Genomic DNA, 14,777 nt, shown 5'->3' with positions numbered 1-14,777 from the left:
TTAAATAGAGTTGAAATTAAAGTAACTGAAAGCTTTTCACAATCCTCTGAGAATTACATGGGCCATACAACTGTGGAAACTGCAGGTTTGAGAGCTGATCCTCAGGCCTAGAATAATTGAGATATATCCATGGAGCTAGGCTAATTGGTATCAGTAAGGATCTGGCCCATAGTGAATATAGTCAATATGTAAATACATGCCATTCAGAAAGAATGTTCTTGGAAAAATGGTCTTACCTATGTTCTCAGAAAAACAGACTTTTAAAATCTCGTCTTTAAATGCACATTCCAGGTGAGTTTGCAAAATTGAGGTCTAAGATCAGAGACATTTTTATGACTTTCTTGCAACAGATACATTTAGGACTATAGACTGTTGCATCTTGAAATGATATCTGAATTAGAGATTTTGTTACACTGACTCATTATGATTGTATAGTTTCATAATTTAAATGCTAATAATACCTATAGGTGTTCTGGAAGAATTCTAAGATATTTTGCCAGGTATGAGCCCAAGTTATTAGAAAGTCTGTAAGTTTGGAGGTTTTCTGTTTGTTTTGGTGTTCTATCCAGAGAACAAAAGTAGATTTTTCTCAGAGCAGCAGGACTTCAGTGCAGAAAAATGAATTTTAGAGTAACCTACATACTTTGAAAAGGAAAAATTACACTAAAAGCTTTGTGCAGTTATGTTGGAGTGAATGAGACGTTGTCTTAATGATTTGATGTAAGTATCTACTGCTTTTTTCTTTGAAATTTATATTATGAATCAATTCTGAACTCATTTGCCCCATTTTATATCATAGAATGATACCCACTTTGGAATAGATCAGTGTTTATTCCTTTAATACAATGAAGATCTGGTTTCAATATGCCCTTTACAAACTCAGGTTCAAAGGATGTTCCACCATGATAAACTATATTACTTCTTCTCTTACAGTTTTTGTTGATCTCAGCATCATACATGTAGGGAAACTGAAAGGCATATCCATGTAAGGAGTGTTTTTATGAGTAGGTGTATTGCCATGTGGTAATGTTCTAGAATGAAAGTTACAGAATAATTCAGGAATAACCTTTGCAGTTCAAATTCAAACTTCACTTCCATATAAATAATCTGACAAGCTTTGATGAGTTAATGTATAGAGGTAAGCACACCTCAGGTAGAGGGGTTAGGGCACAAAGACTATGAAACACACAGTAGCTTTCCCACAGCTGTATTGGTTTTGTTTCTCATAGTGAGACTATTTGAGTAGGAATTTACATTTTGACTGCAATAATAGGAACTAATAATATTCCCAACTTGTAGATTTGAGATGTGTTAGAATTTCTCACCTGTAGTTGTGTGAAGGAATGGCAGCAGAAATGCTGTGTGCTTACCATTACCAACCAAACACCATGCTCTTTTAAAGAATAACTTGTTAGTTTGAGAGTCTCAAACTTAGGGGTGGGAAAAGGAAAAAGAGAAACAATAAAAACCTTGCATATTAACAGACTTTGCACACTAATGCAAAGCTGCTTGATTGAGCAGTGTAGTGTCAACCATGTCTTTCTTCTAATGCTAAAAGTAATGCACATAGACAGAGTGACAATCAGAGTACAGCCTCCCATCAGCTGTAATTAATCTTTTAGTTAACAGAGACTAGAAAAGCTTCTCATCAGCCTCTTCTGAAGTCTGAGGCACCCTGTTTTTTGATGTTTGCATTCTGAGTAAAATTGTCCCCACCAGTTCTAACAAATTGAAACACCAGGCTAATTATGGCAGCTAATGAAGTGTGTGGAATGGTCACAGCTTGTCGTGAAACTGTTCCTTCAGCTCAGATTAGAGTTTCATCAATCACTTTTTTAAACTGATCCAGAATTGCTTCTGCCCAGTGCTTGGCATTTTTAATGCTGTTTCTGTAATTGGTTTTTTCCCCAAAGCTTAGGCTGTTTTTTGAAATATTGCATTCTCAGGACAGGACTTACAAACTCCAGTTTATAAAAAAATATTTCATTATTGCCTCTATCAGCTGATCAAGTGCTAGAAAGCTAATAAAAGAAGCAGAAATATAAAATTTGATATATTGCTTTTAATCCAGCTAAAGGTAGCAATAAAGCATATACACATATATGTATATGAATCATTATTACTGTGGGCTGGATGTACACTGCAATCTCATGAGACATGGTTTGTGGGCTGGATGGTTCAAATCCCTCTGAAAGACCTAAATGAAATGAATGACTTCGTCTTAGCTTATTTCCTAGTGGGTTGTGGTCCTCCATATATCACTCATAGAGTTTGGCATGATTTGTAGTTTTTGCAGATGTCCAAGCCTTTGGCAAAAGGAAGACCAAAATGTGTTGCTATTTAAAGAATTTCCATGCTTCAGTTCAAATCTGAAGTTTTCAGAGAAGTATGGGAAACTTTACAATATAACTTATATTGATACTACACTGTCAATGAATAAATTAGCATATAAAACATTGTAAAACTTCCCAGTTCCTCTTCATTTATAAGATATAATCATACTCAACCATACATTGAAAGCTCTGTATAGACATTAAAGGAGTAAATGTTAAAGTGTCAGGCTAAATTCTATCCTCAACGTGGCCAACGGAGTGTAGAATTTAGTTCAGAAATTATCCAGCTGAAAAATTAAATAAACTTTTGCTTATTCACTACCATAGAATATCATTGCACAAGTTGTTACATTTAGTATATACATAACATGTATTCATATCAGAACCAGTGCAGCAAGGTTTTAGTTTGAATTGCTCAGCAATCTCTTTTTAAAATCTGTGCTAAAAAGTGCAATCCATATAATTTTTTCTGAACATTGTTGAACTGAAACGTTTGTCTAGAAATACCAGCTGCTCTGTCAGGCCATTTCTCCAGCATGTCTACACCACTCTGAGTGATAGCCCTCAAGTGTATGCATGGTACCCATTACCTTTATGTAATCCAAGAACTTGAGGGGAGTGCATTCCATCTCCACCTCCAGGTCACTGAGGAAGATAGAAAGATAGGCCACAAGACAGCACCTGAGGAAATACATTGGTACCCACGTTCCAGTTAGAGCAGAAGCCATTCATTGCTACCCTTTGAACCTGATACTCCAGGGAGTTATTATATTAGTCTGCACATTTAGACTCTAATTTACCAACTTGTTTAAAGGGATTCTCTGGGAGATTGTGTTGAAAGCTTTGTTAAAGCTCAGCCAGACAGCATCATCCACTGTTCTCCTTTGATCCGCATATCTAGTCATTTCATCACAGAAAGCAATCAGGTTAGAAAGTGTCATCCAGAACAATGTGAAACCAGATGAAATCTAACGGGAGTACTAGTTTTACTGCATATCAGAAGCCAAATAAGATAAAACGTATTTTCACTGGAGGATTTCGACTCAAGATTTTTCCTCCTTAACTCCTGGTGGCGTGATTTTGGCAAGTTAGAGAGATTTGCAACTTGATCTTGTCAGGTTAAACATTTTCTGGCTTCAGTCTAGCAGGTTAAAAGTGGTTCTGAATTTGTCCTGGCAGTCAGCACTTGGCACTGGCTTTTTTTCAGCTGGAAAGAGAATGTGGTAGTTGAACAGATTAGGCAATGAAAAGGGCAGCTTACAAAGGGCATAAGTCAAGACGTTTATCTCCAAGTGCAATAGTTTCTACTGCAGGTCCTCTTGATAGCAGAGTGTGTGTGATGGGCAGGACAAGAAGTTGGTTTAAAAATACAAACACTATGGTAAAAATATGTCCTTTACTCTTTTTCATCAGATGCTTTTTAAGTCTGTACTTTTCTGTACACAGGAATGTAGTGTTAGGCATAGCTCCACCTCAGATTTAATAACTTCTTTAAAGGGTTATATGTTTCTCATTAGAGGGTTTTCATTCTTGACAATGTTATTTATACATCTTAAATAGATTAAGATGAACTTCTACTTCCCTCTTCAAAAATATTTTGTTAAAATACACTGCAAGAGGTAGAAATTTGCATGACAATGGCAAATAAACACCTCTTGGGATTCTGAATACTTATTGAACTATTTCAACTGCACATTTGTTTTTTAGCCCAGATTCAGTAAAGTTCAAGGGTATCCAAGTATGAAATAGCTTGCGGAGAAATTCACATTGGTTTCTTAATTTAATTTACTTGTAAAAAAAAAGGATACATAGTTGAAAAAATAGAGTATTATCTTTGGCAATTTTGGTTCAAATACAGATATTCAGTATAAAATTTGGGTGATGTTGTTTCATAACATTGCTTAAAGTATGGTACAGCATGCATTGTAGCTTTGTGTGGCAAACTATACTTGTGGTATTGACACTGACTCTGAACAGGTCTAAAAGTACCTGAAAAGTGTCTACATCGAGGTGACTTATCCTTATTCAGTAGATTAGCTTTATACACATAAAGAAATTAATTGTCTGAACAGTTATTTATAATGGAAAATGTATTGCTTTCTAAAACATTGCAAAGCTAGTCCATGTTTGAGAGGAAGGACCAGAGAGTGCCCGGCTTGCAGATCATTAATAAATGGAATAAATGAACATAGAGGGTACAGCTGGGAATCCCGCCCTTCCTTCCCCTTGGGCAACCACAATGACTGCAGGGTACTAAGTAAATGTAACAAATGCAAATTTGGACCACAAATCTTCATTGCTGGTTATATTACACATGACAAAAAGGACAGCCTAGTTTCAGATCCCAGGTTAATTTTACAGAGGCAATACTTAACAGGAAAAAGTAATTCGTTGGACCAAATCCTTCCCCTTTTTTCCTTTGTCCTTCCTCGCGCAAGACTTCCATCAAAGCCAAGAAATGCTTTGCCTTTGCTTTTGAGAAAGGACAGTAAAGGTTGACACATTTGTAATCCTTAGTAAACACGGCTATCGCTGAATGTCTTACTCACTTAGAAATTGTGTTTTCCTCGTACAATGCCTCAAACTATTGCATTCTGAAGAGCATTATTATTTTCTGTCAAGTCATAGCTTAATTGGTGCAGCTTTGAAAGGGGATACACTTTTGTTCCTTTGTCCAAGCTGCTTCTGACCCTGCAGGAGGCTTAAAAAGGCTTTTTTCAAGCCTAGAACACATCCTCTCCCACCTTGCGCTGATGAGGACAAGAAGCTTTAGACCTTGATTTGTGTCAGTTGTCTCCAACTATCTCCAAAACACAAATTAACACAATTTAGCTGCTGAGCTACAAAAGGAAACTTCAGGGGGCACAGATTAGTAGCAGAACACTTCCTTCTCCAAATATTACAGAAAGAGAGGAATGGAGTTATAATTTCCGTGTTAGGGTGTCCCAGGGGAGCACACATGGCTGTGCTGTGGATACTTGACACATCACACAGAAAGTATCTAAACCTATGTAATTATCAGGTCAGTGGTTTTTCTAACTCATGAACCATCATTAGAAATGTTTCATTATTTCTAGCAAGCACTGTTTGAGTTTGGCTTTCTCATTTTTAATTCATGAAAGATAAAATGTGTAAGAGTCAGTGATAGTTATAAATATCCATGAAAAATTAAGTGTAAAAATAATGAAATGTTTGTTACATAAATTAAGTAGCAATTAATGTTTTCTCTTTCTGTTTGGAAGATAGGATATTAAAATAGTGTTGTTAAATTTCCTACTGTGAACATAATTTCCTGATTCTTTTTTACAACACATTATCATAATGTCAATAAAAGACTAAAAGTAACAAATGGAAAAAAACTTGCCTGATGTAAGCATAACGCAGAAGGTTATAAAGTTGCCTTTTATGATGGCTATACAATATCATTTTATTTTAAGATCTAATAGCAAGTTGATTCAAAGGGTAAGACTTACAAAGTCATTAAAGCAAGTAGAAAATTGCCTTCTACCATAGTCACCCAGTCTTTTTAAATCAAAGAGTTTTATTGTTGGTGGTGATGTTTGCATTTGCAGGAGGTAATTAGGGAATGAGTTAGACATCACACTCAGAGCCCTCAAGCTTGTCAACAAGAACCATAAACTTCACTTGAAAAAAAGAAAAGTCAGTTTAGAAGGCAAATTGCAGAGAATAGAGGGAAACAGGATCATAACATTTTGGGTCAGTTTGACCTCTGCTGTGTCTACCCACAACATGGAGAAGCTCACAAAACATCCTATGCTTCCATGAAAACTTTATTGCTCCTACCAAAAAGAAGAAAATGTAGGGGTTTTTGAATTGGTAGCAGTAGTGAATAGTTGAAGCAAGGAGGAGATAGATGATGGTTCCTTTTTCTCCTCCTCTGCATCATGCTGGTAAGCTGAATAGGGAAAGGTGCAATTCTACCGCCTTCATCCCAGCAGTGGTCACTTGTGAGCTGTGGGGCAGGGAACTCTGATTAGGCACGCTTTTCCCTGGCAGTCAATACCTCTGTGCTGACACAATGAGATCCAGTCCCTAAGGCATGATCCAGGCTTTTGTTATTATCTCTTATTTGAAGGGGCTGGTTGACCCAATTGGTTAACACATTAGCTTTTCAATTTTATAGCCTTAAGTCATAGAGGACCTCTTCCTCAGTTTTGGTTTTTTTTCTCCATGGCAGAAAGTAAAATTGGCAGTCTGTGCCCACCAGCCACAAAAGCAGAGTTGTGCCAAACAACTGTGTCCTGAACTTTATGGCTAATTAGCTGTTGAAGCTGTGCCCAAGAAATAGGTTCTGATGCCCATGGGAAGAAGTGTGAAGCCATTATTAATGTCCCAGCTCATATCTCTCAGAAGGTCTTATGAGCAGTGCTGCTTAAAGAGACTAAATGTACAACAGGGAATTAAAAATTATAGTACCCCTTTCACTGACTGAAATATTGTAAACTTGTTACACTGGGGCCAGGATTGGTGTCAATGTACTTTGTGTGAAAAGTGCAATAGAAGCATTAGTATTTGACAGCCCTGGTTGAAATAAGTGAAATTAATGGAGCTCTTTTCATATACGACAAGGCCATGGCACCCCTTTCATGCTGCTTACAGACAGAGAAAAGTCAATACTTTTTTATTACTTGATGCTGACCTACATTTTGCACTACAAGTGCCAGGCCCACTAATTGGTTTCAGTTGTGAGAAAAGTTTGCCCCAAAGAAACACTGGAGCAGATAAATCAATCTTTTTTAGGGTAGCTTAGTGGGTTTTGAGCACTTGAAATGACATTTGTGTTGTATTGACAGAATGGGTTGTTACACTCATTTTGTCATGTCAGAAGGCCCTGTACTAGTTGGAAGTATTGTTAACCAGTATTGATAAATTTGCTGAGAATAAAAGTTAGCTGGATCAACATTTTACTTGTCTAACAGCTTGCTGTTTCTGGTTTGCTTCCTTGTTGGAGACCTCTGTGGCTATTAACAGGTCAGGAGGCTTACTATGACAGCTCAATTTAAAACTCTAATTTTACTATTAGAAGCATTAGGATCACAGACAAGACTTAAACATGACCACTTAATGTTAAACAGGTGAGGTTGTAGACCAGAGCTGTACAGTGACACTTGGCAGTACTGCCTGGTTTCCAAAGGAGGTGTGCACATGGGAAGTCTCCCAGCTCTGTGAGAAAGCAAGATTGCACAGTGGGCTTGTCCTACACTAAGAATGTACCTGCTGCAGGGACATTTGTGCAGAATTTCCCACTGTATCCTTTAAAGTCTTGGTGTGTATCTGTGGACATTGGTTTCAAAGTTTTGCTTCCTGGTTTTACCTAGTACCGTGAAGATAGAATTATGATTCCAGCAGCTGCACTAATTTTTCAGTTATTCCTTCTGCCATTAATGAACAGAATTTACGTTCAGAATTAGGGTTCTATATAGAGAAGAACAGAGGAGACCTAAAATCATTATAGAGCAACAGATACAATTCCAGCACTACAAAAGAGTTTTTCTGAGATGCAAATTTTTCATGAATTGTTTACCTTTTTCACACCACACAGACACAATTCATTGACAAAATGAATTTATACACTGTCTTCAGTATTTTTAGATTGGCTCAGAAGAGGACTCATAGCTCTGGATATCTCCTACAGATGGAATACTTCACATTACAGACAATACTTTTCATTATACAATTCATATTTGAAACCTCTGCACATGTTGCTTCTACTAAACTATGAAGGAAATCTATATTCGTACAACCTAACACAACTTTAATCTCCAGTTACACCACCAAATCTCTACTTATTCTGCAAACCCCAGTTTTGTCATTACAGAGGAAGGAAAGACTATACTGTGTTATAAATCAGATAACACAAGTTTATTGTATGCTTATTGTTCCAAGTTTATCACAAGCTTACCAGTTCCATAATTATTACGGAACTGAGAGATTTGATATACAAAATCACCTCAAGTGTGTATGCAGGAGCTGAGAATAAATGGTCAAAATAGTATCCTCTGGCCTTAAAATGTGTGAGTAGATATGCTACTGCTGTTTGCCTATTCTTGCTTTGGTCTGAGGCAGCTGACTTTCTACTTCATTATATTTCCAAGAAGATACTCAGTTGTAATTCCTATCTCATTTCAATCTGCATTTTTATATTACAGGATATTGTACAATACTCTCAAAATTGCTTGGGAAGAAACACTGTTAGTACAAATTTGTTTCTAGAATATCACAGAAGGCATTTTCAAAGGCTTCCAAACCAATATGAAGGTCTACAAGGTCTTGTTCATTTGCCAGCGTTTGTACGTGATCTGTATTTATGTAAGTCTGCATAGTCAGGTGAAAAATGTCTTTGGAATTTGCTTTAATAACATTCCAAATTTAGACTATGTAACCATTTGGCAAGTCTAATCTATGACATCAGAGTGCTGATTGAGACAAATCTTTGGTGGCTTTATGCCACCTTTTCTGACTGCATTGTTTCGAACTGATGAGCTCACAACAGTAAAGTAGTTAAATACATTGAAAGGGTCCAGAAGTCTTGTTATGCTCTGTCAGTTGAACTTGAGTCACTTACAACTTACTGGAGTGAAAGGAGTCAAAGCTGGACAAGTTTTAAAAGGAAGTGTTATATTAATTTTGTTTGGGAATTTAAAAGTAGGTCTCAGTGCTGAGAATTATACGCCCTGATTTAAAAATGTATTGTGGAAAAATTCCATAAAGCTCAGCTCCAAGCTCCTGTGATCCCAAGAGTGCAAAACTATAGGGTCAAGTTCACCAATATGTGTGAGTTCCTATTTGTAAGCTTATTCATTCCATCTAGTTACTCCAGCTAGTTACTCCATTCCATTAGTTACTCCAATAGTGAGTAACTAATGGTGAAAATAATTTCAAAGCTTATTTTTCTCCAGTCACAACGTGTGTTCTTCAAAAGGATTATTTACATAACTTCTTAACTTCTATGCTATGTAGCAAACAGTTTAAATTCAAGATGATTCCTAGCAGAATTAATGAGCAGTCCATCACTGTGCTTCTCTGCATGTTTTGAGCTGTCATTTCACCAGCAAATGAGATGGATGTGAGAACCTGGCTTCCAATTCCCTTCCCTTTATGCTGCTACAATGGTACAGTGACATGGTCTCTCTTCAGTGCTGTTAGGTGGATCTTGCAAGGCCAGGTGGTGATTTCAGGCCTTACTTTATCACTCTGTTAAAACCTGATTAAAATTTTTATCTTCAAATGCAGAAACAACAGAAACAAAAGCTTTTTCCTAAAAAGATATTTATATTTTCTATGCATACTGTGCAACATTTATCTAGTATACATCCTAAACTTCTACAATTAATGCAGCTCTAAAGCCAGCATGCTTTTATGCATCCATCAGACTCTGTAATGTTTCCTAAATGTAGTCAAACATAACTGCTGTCGTCATAATCAGAGCCAGTTGTTTAAATGCTCAGTTGTGAGTATCTAGTGGAATAGTTTTAAATAACAAGATAAACAGTACAGCTGCCAAACCAAAGTAATCTTACACTGAGGGGGCGTGTGGCATAGAAAATTTCCTCTTTGTCATTTTGATTTGAGTTTGAAGCTGGACCTGGGCTTAGTTCCAGCTCAAAACCACTGTTCACTTCAAAGGCTCCTAAATCGTCCCAAGGAGCTAATTCTGGCAGCCAATTGTTTTTGTTTGGCCAGGAATCCTAATGGCAAAAGCCGTCTGCTCCAGCAATGAAGATCTCTGCAATGCTCAGCCTTACCATTCCTGATTTTATCCTGATATGGGGGTGCACAGGTTTTACTGGTTTCCCTTCTTACCCCAAGTTCACTACTTGTTAAACTGTTCATCATTTGTTAAACTGTACACCATTTGTTAAACTACACACCATTTGTTAAACTGTACATAACTGTCCTGCATGTTAATTAATAAGATGCTTTCTATTTTAAAAATAAAGCATACATGTTCTGCTCTGAATTACTGCTTAATCCTAAATTATTGCTGGATTATCTGCTTCCTTTCTCAGCATCAAGAGCTGGTTTGTTGATTTTCCATTCCCATGGACAGAATTAGTCTGGTTAATCTACTGAATTAAATATAACTGGCTTTACTTTAGAAGGAAACCATTTGCAGCTGTGTTGCAGATACTATAATATTTATTGTAATAACTATATGGACAACTTTTCCCGCAGTAATGTCGTGCTGTTCTTAAAGTTTGAGATGAAAATATGCAAATAGGCTGTTTCTGTTGAGTAAGAAGTTGGTCAGTACAAGGCACAGAGAAACATTAACAAGTAAATCTTGTGAATCGTTTAAGAATGGGATAGTGCTCACTTTCACACCACACACGGAGTATTCAATTTGGAATGTATGTCTGCCTTGCTATTTAAGATTTATTCACCAGAATTTTCGAGGAATGATACTAAACAAATTTATGTAAGAAATTATGTGGTCACAGTTTGGCAACATGCAATGCAGATGAAACACAGGTTGGCCCAGCCAGTGTTTGCATGAAACTTACTAGAAATCAGAGTTGCTCTGTTTTATAGAGATGCAACTGAACTGTGAAGTAGCTAAATCCAAATTGTCCAGGGAATTATAATTCTGTTTCATGTCATTAAAAAAAGATTAAGAGAAAATGAAACCCTTCAAATGGTGAAATGTGTTGAAAAGGTAAAACTTTCATTCACTCATGACTTCAGACATTCCATGAAGATGTTGCAATTTTATGCACTTTTGCAGAGCTTCAAGTTGACAGTAGAAAACGGTAGAAAGTGTTCAGGCCAGCTTCTTAAAAATGAATCATCAGGTCCTGGAAAGCTGATAGTTAATCTGTGGCATGTTACTTTCTAAAAGTAAAAACCATTTTGACGCAAAACATATATTTTCTATTGTTATGCTATTCTCAATATTTCAGGTTCAAAGAAAATAATTTTATTAAGAATGCTTTAAAACCTAACGCTAAAATACCATGGACTTGCTAAACATTTACCATGAGTATTTATTAGTAAGTAGCCAAATCAAAATATAATTTAGAACACTTACTTTGTTTTACTTTCTTGTTTATGGCTGAATTGACATTGTACCCTTAAAGCACAGTTTCAATTGCATTTTCTTATTTAATTTAGATTTCCAAGCATTTGCATTTAACAAATGGAATGTTATAAGCAAGGATTTTTCCTGGGAAAAAACCTGTGTTTAGAAATCACCCTGCTTCTCCCAATCAATTTTTTGCTGCTAATACTTTATATTATATATACCAATTTTTTTTACCATTTCATATGGACCTGGTTTAATATCCATATTTCAATGTTTACAAAGGTAGAAAAGTTAAAATATAGCAAGGCTATCGTGTTTTCTTTAACTTGCCTGGTTGCCAGGGAGGAGAATAAATCTTTGTATACCATGATTTCTAGATCAGGAAATTTCTGCAGAGCTTATAGTTGCTGAGAGTTTGAAAACATATTTTCTTGCAATTAAATCAATTCTTGTGCTCTTCTTCAAAATAATATTCATATAATGTAAAAATGTATATTTAATATTCACTAGTTTGAATAATTTGCATTCTATCTTATATAATAAATTGTAACTAGACAATATTTGGAGTTCTAAAATACCTAAAAATAAAGGGCAAACCCATTTAAGTCAAACTTATAATTTTTTGTCTCTCTTTTCCTTAGGACTTTGAAACACTGTTTCCATCGATTGTTCTCTTTGACAAGTTTGGAAAAACTTACTCCAATGCTGGGAAAATAGTGTAATTCTCCTGGAAACTACAGACCATAAGACACACCAAAAGTCATCAATAAATGTGTTTCAGCAACTACACAGCAGCATGTTGACTGAATGTTCCATAAAATACTCCTTTTGTGATGTATACTGTGTCTGAAGTAATGTTAATTGATTTAACTTGATCTTCAAGCAATATGGCTTCCAAGATTTATCAAAAAGTATTTTTCTTTAAAAATAAAGTATTATCTTAAGAAAATAATTTCTGAAAATGCTATATTTTATTTAGTATAAATAATTTAGGATACAAAACCAGAGTCATCAGGTAAAATACTTGGAATCACATTTATTTATTACACATTTGAGGTGTAATAAATAAAGTGAGGTTAACACTAAAAAAGAAAAAAAGTTTAAAATTTTTAAAAATATTTTTCTTCTCACAACTATAAATGTATCTGTTCATCACTGTTCATCCTCTTCAGTTAGGTGTCCTTGACTGATCTGTGACTTCAGAAGTGCAGGATAAGCATTTACATGGAAGATAAGAAAGTATTTTACATCCTGCTAGCATTTCTGTGGATGAAAGAACTTCAGTGTTGAAAAGACAAAATTCTGAAAACATATATACCTTATTACTAGGTCCATATCCACTTAATTTTCTTTGTCACAACTTGTACTTTTACTCCTAGTCCTGTATGCTGTGAATGCATAATTTTGTGATGCTTGGTGAGAAGAACACATTTGATGGCACAAAACTGATGCTTGTTTCCTCTGTTCATTAGCAAGTAGTCCTGCAAAATCTTTAGTATCAGAGCCCATCCACTTCATAAGGCTCAAAGACTTCAGCATCACGGGAAGATCTCAGCATATCTAAAGAGTAAATTATAAGATGATTCTTAAAATCATGTGAGTGAATTTTTACAGGAGTTTTATGGTGATTTTTCTAATATATAGTATTTACTATTCATATCATTTGACTATATTTGAATCAAATATATCTGTTTATCTGTTACTCAATGGTAGGCCCTTAATTATTGGTTCTTTATTGTGATTCTTCTGTCCCCTATAAATGTGGAGAAAACCTCGATGTCTCTTTGTATGAATACTTGCTGAACCAGGTCTAGTGGAAGGTGTCCCTGCTCATAGCATGGAGGTTGGAATTCAGTGATCTTTAAGGTCCTTTGCAACCCAAACCTTTCTATGATTCTATAAACTAGGAGTTACAAATTTCCCTCCTACAGGTTTTCCCACTTGTCAGCCTATGTGAAAAAGTTTTGCTGCTACCACACACCAGAGTAAAAGCCCTTTCAGTTCCATTCCCGTAAGTTCCAAGTGCAGGCATGGCCTTTACTAGTATTACTTTTTAGAGTTTGTTACTTTCAAGCTTTAAAAAGTTTATTTCTATTATAGGAAATTAAGTTTGGGAAGCAGGAAGCAGCCACCCCAGTGGCTGAGTCTCCCAGATAAGATTTAATCTGATCCAATGTATCAGAGTGCTTTAGTTGTTCCTGGAAGGGATTGAACATGAGACACTTGTGCAAAACTGTTGATGAATAAAGATGGCACAGTAATTTTTATATGTGGGAGCTATCTATTTGATTGCTTCAGCTTTAAGGTAGTTCATCACAGTAATTCACCCTGTGTTGCCTCTTTAACTTCATACCACAGTTTCCCATCAGTCCGATTAGAAATGGCAATGCCTTTATCAGATTAATCTTTCTTTCTCTTTCTTCCTTTCAGTATCTCTGACCCCAGGACACAGCAGAGCCTACCATGCAGCCCATGCTGCAGGGTGGAAGTGCTCCTAGCTGAGGGTCCTGAGCACAGAGGGAGGCTAAACCCAACACTTCCAATCGTGATTGTTTGATATTCACACACCTTTCCTCCTCTTATCAAAAAAACCACAAAACTTTTCTGTTTCTAAGCAGATAACCAGAAACATTTTCACACAAAAACAGGTCAGTTTTGTTTATTAGATAAATAAACACCCACAAGACTAATAAGGTGGCAAACACATTACCTGTGAGGTTTGGATTTTGGGCATCTTTCTCAAATTGTAATTCCCAGGAAATCCAATTTTCTTTGTCTGGAGTTCAAACAGAATTTATGTCATTTATGGGCATATAGCATCCAAACTATTTTTTTTTGTGTGGCCACAGTGTAATCCCAGAATCCTTTTATTTCTCATTACGTATATTCAGCCCTTACTCATTTACATTTACATAAACCATTTGATAATTATTCTAGAGGGACAATTTTGCTTTGCCATCTTGCTTAAATCAAAATCTTTGCATGTAGCAAACTTACAGTTTTAACTAAAGCCAGTTAAAACTAAAATTTTGATATTTCTATTCACTGTGATAATATAATGAACAAGACAATAAGAATTTTGATATCATTATGTAACCAAATGTCCATCAGTATAAACACTGACTGTGTAAGTGATTTTACTTTATTCCTGTATAACTTTCTTACTGATATAGTTTACCCTTGCAGTTTTAATTATCAAATTGCTTTTTCTAGTATATTTGGCTACTGCATTTTTTACATTTTATATGCTCTGGGTTTTCCTTATTAATAAAATTTTTTGTTTTATAACATGCTGTGTACTTCAGAGAAGACATTTTTGTTTTATAGGAGATGTAAAAATCTATTCTCACAGTACAAAATCTTCACACCTGGAATGGCACCAGGAAAAAAGGCACCAAGAA

The 14,777-nt window shown here is 35.7% G+C and overlaps 1 protein-coding gene across 2 annotated transcripts in view; it reads left to right on the top strand.

Moving 5' to 3' along the window:
* The window catches only part of SPATA17 (spermatogenesis associated 17), an 89,165-nt gene extending 76,691 nt beyond the window's left edge, over nt 1–12,474 (top strand). For both annotated transcript variants that reach the window (XM_085054788.1, XM_085054787.1), the window contains one exon: nt 12,018–12,474. In XM_085054788.1, the coding sequence (XP_084910914.1) occupies nt 12,018–12,098 (81 nt within the window). In that variant the 3' untranslated portion in view covers nt 12,099–12,474. The remainder of the gene's footprint in view (nt 1–12,017) is intronic.
* The last annotated feature ends 2,303 nt before the right edge of the window (nt 12,475–14,777 follow it).

Source organism: Lichenostomus cassidix, chromosome 3 (genome assembly GCF_008360975.1).
Source record: "Lichenostomus cassidix isolate B80296 chromosome 3, HeHo_3.0, whole genome shotgun sequence".
In the NCBI taxonomy this organism is placed as follows: Eukaryota; Metazoa; Chordata; class Aves; order Passeriformes; family Meliphagidae; genus Lichenostomus; species Lichenostomus cassidix.
This window is presented reverse-complemented; position numbering and strand designations above follow the sequence as displayed.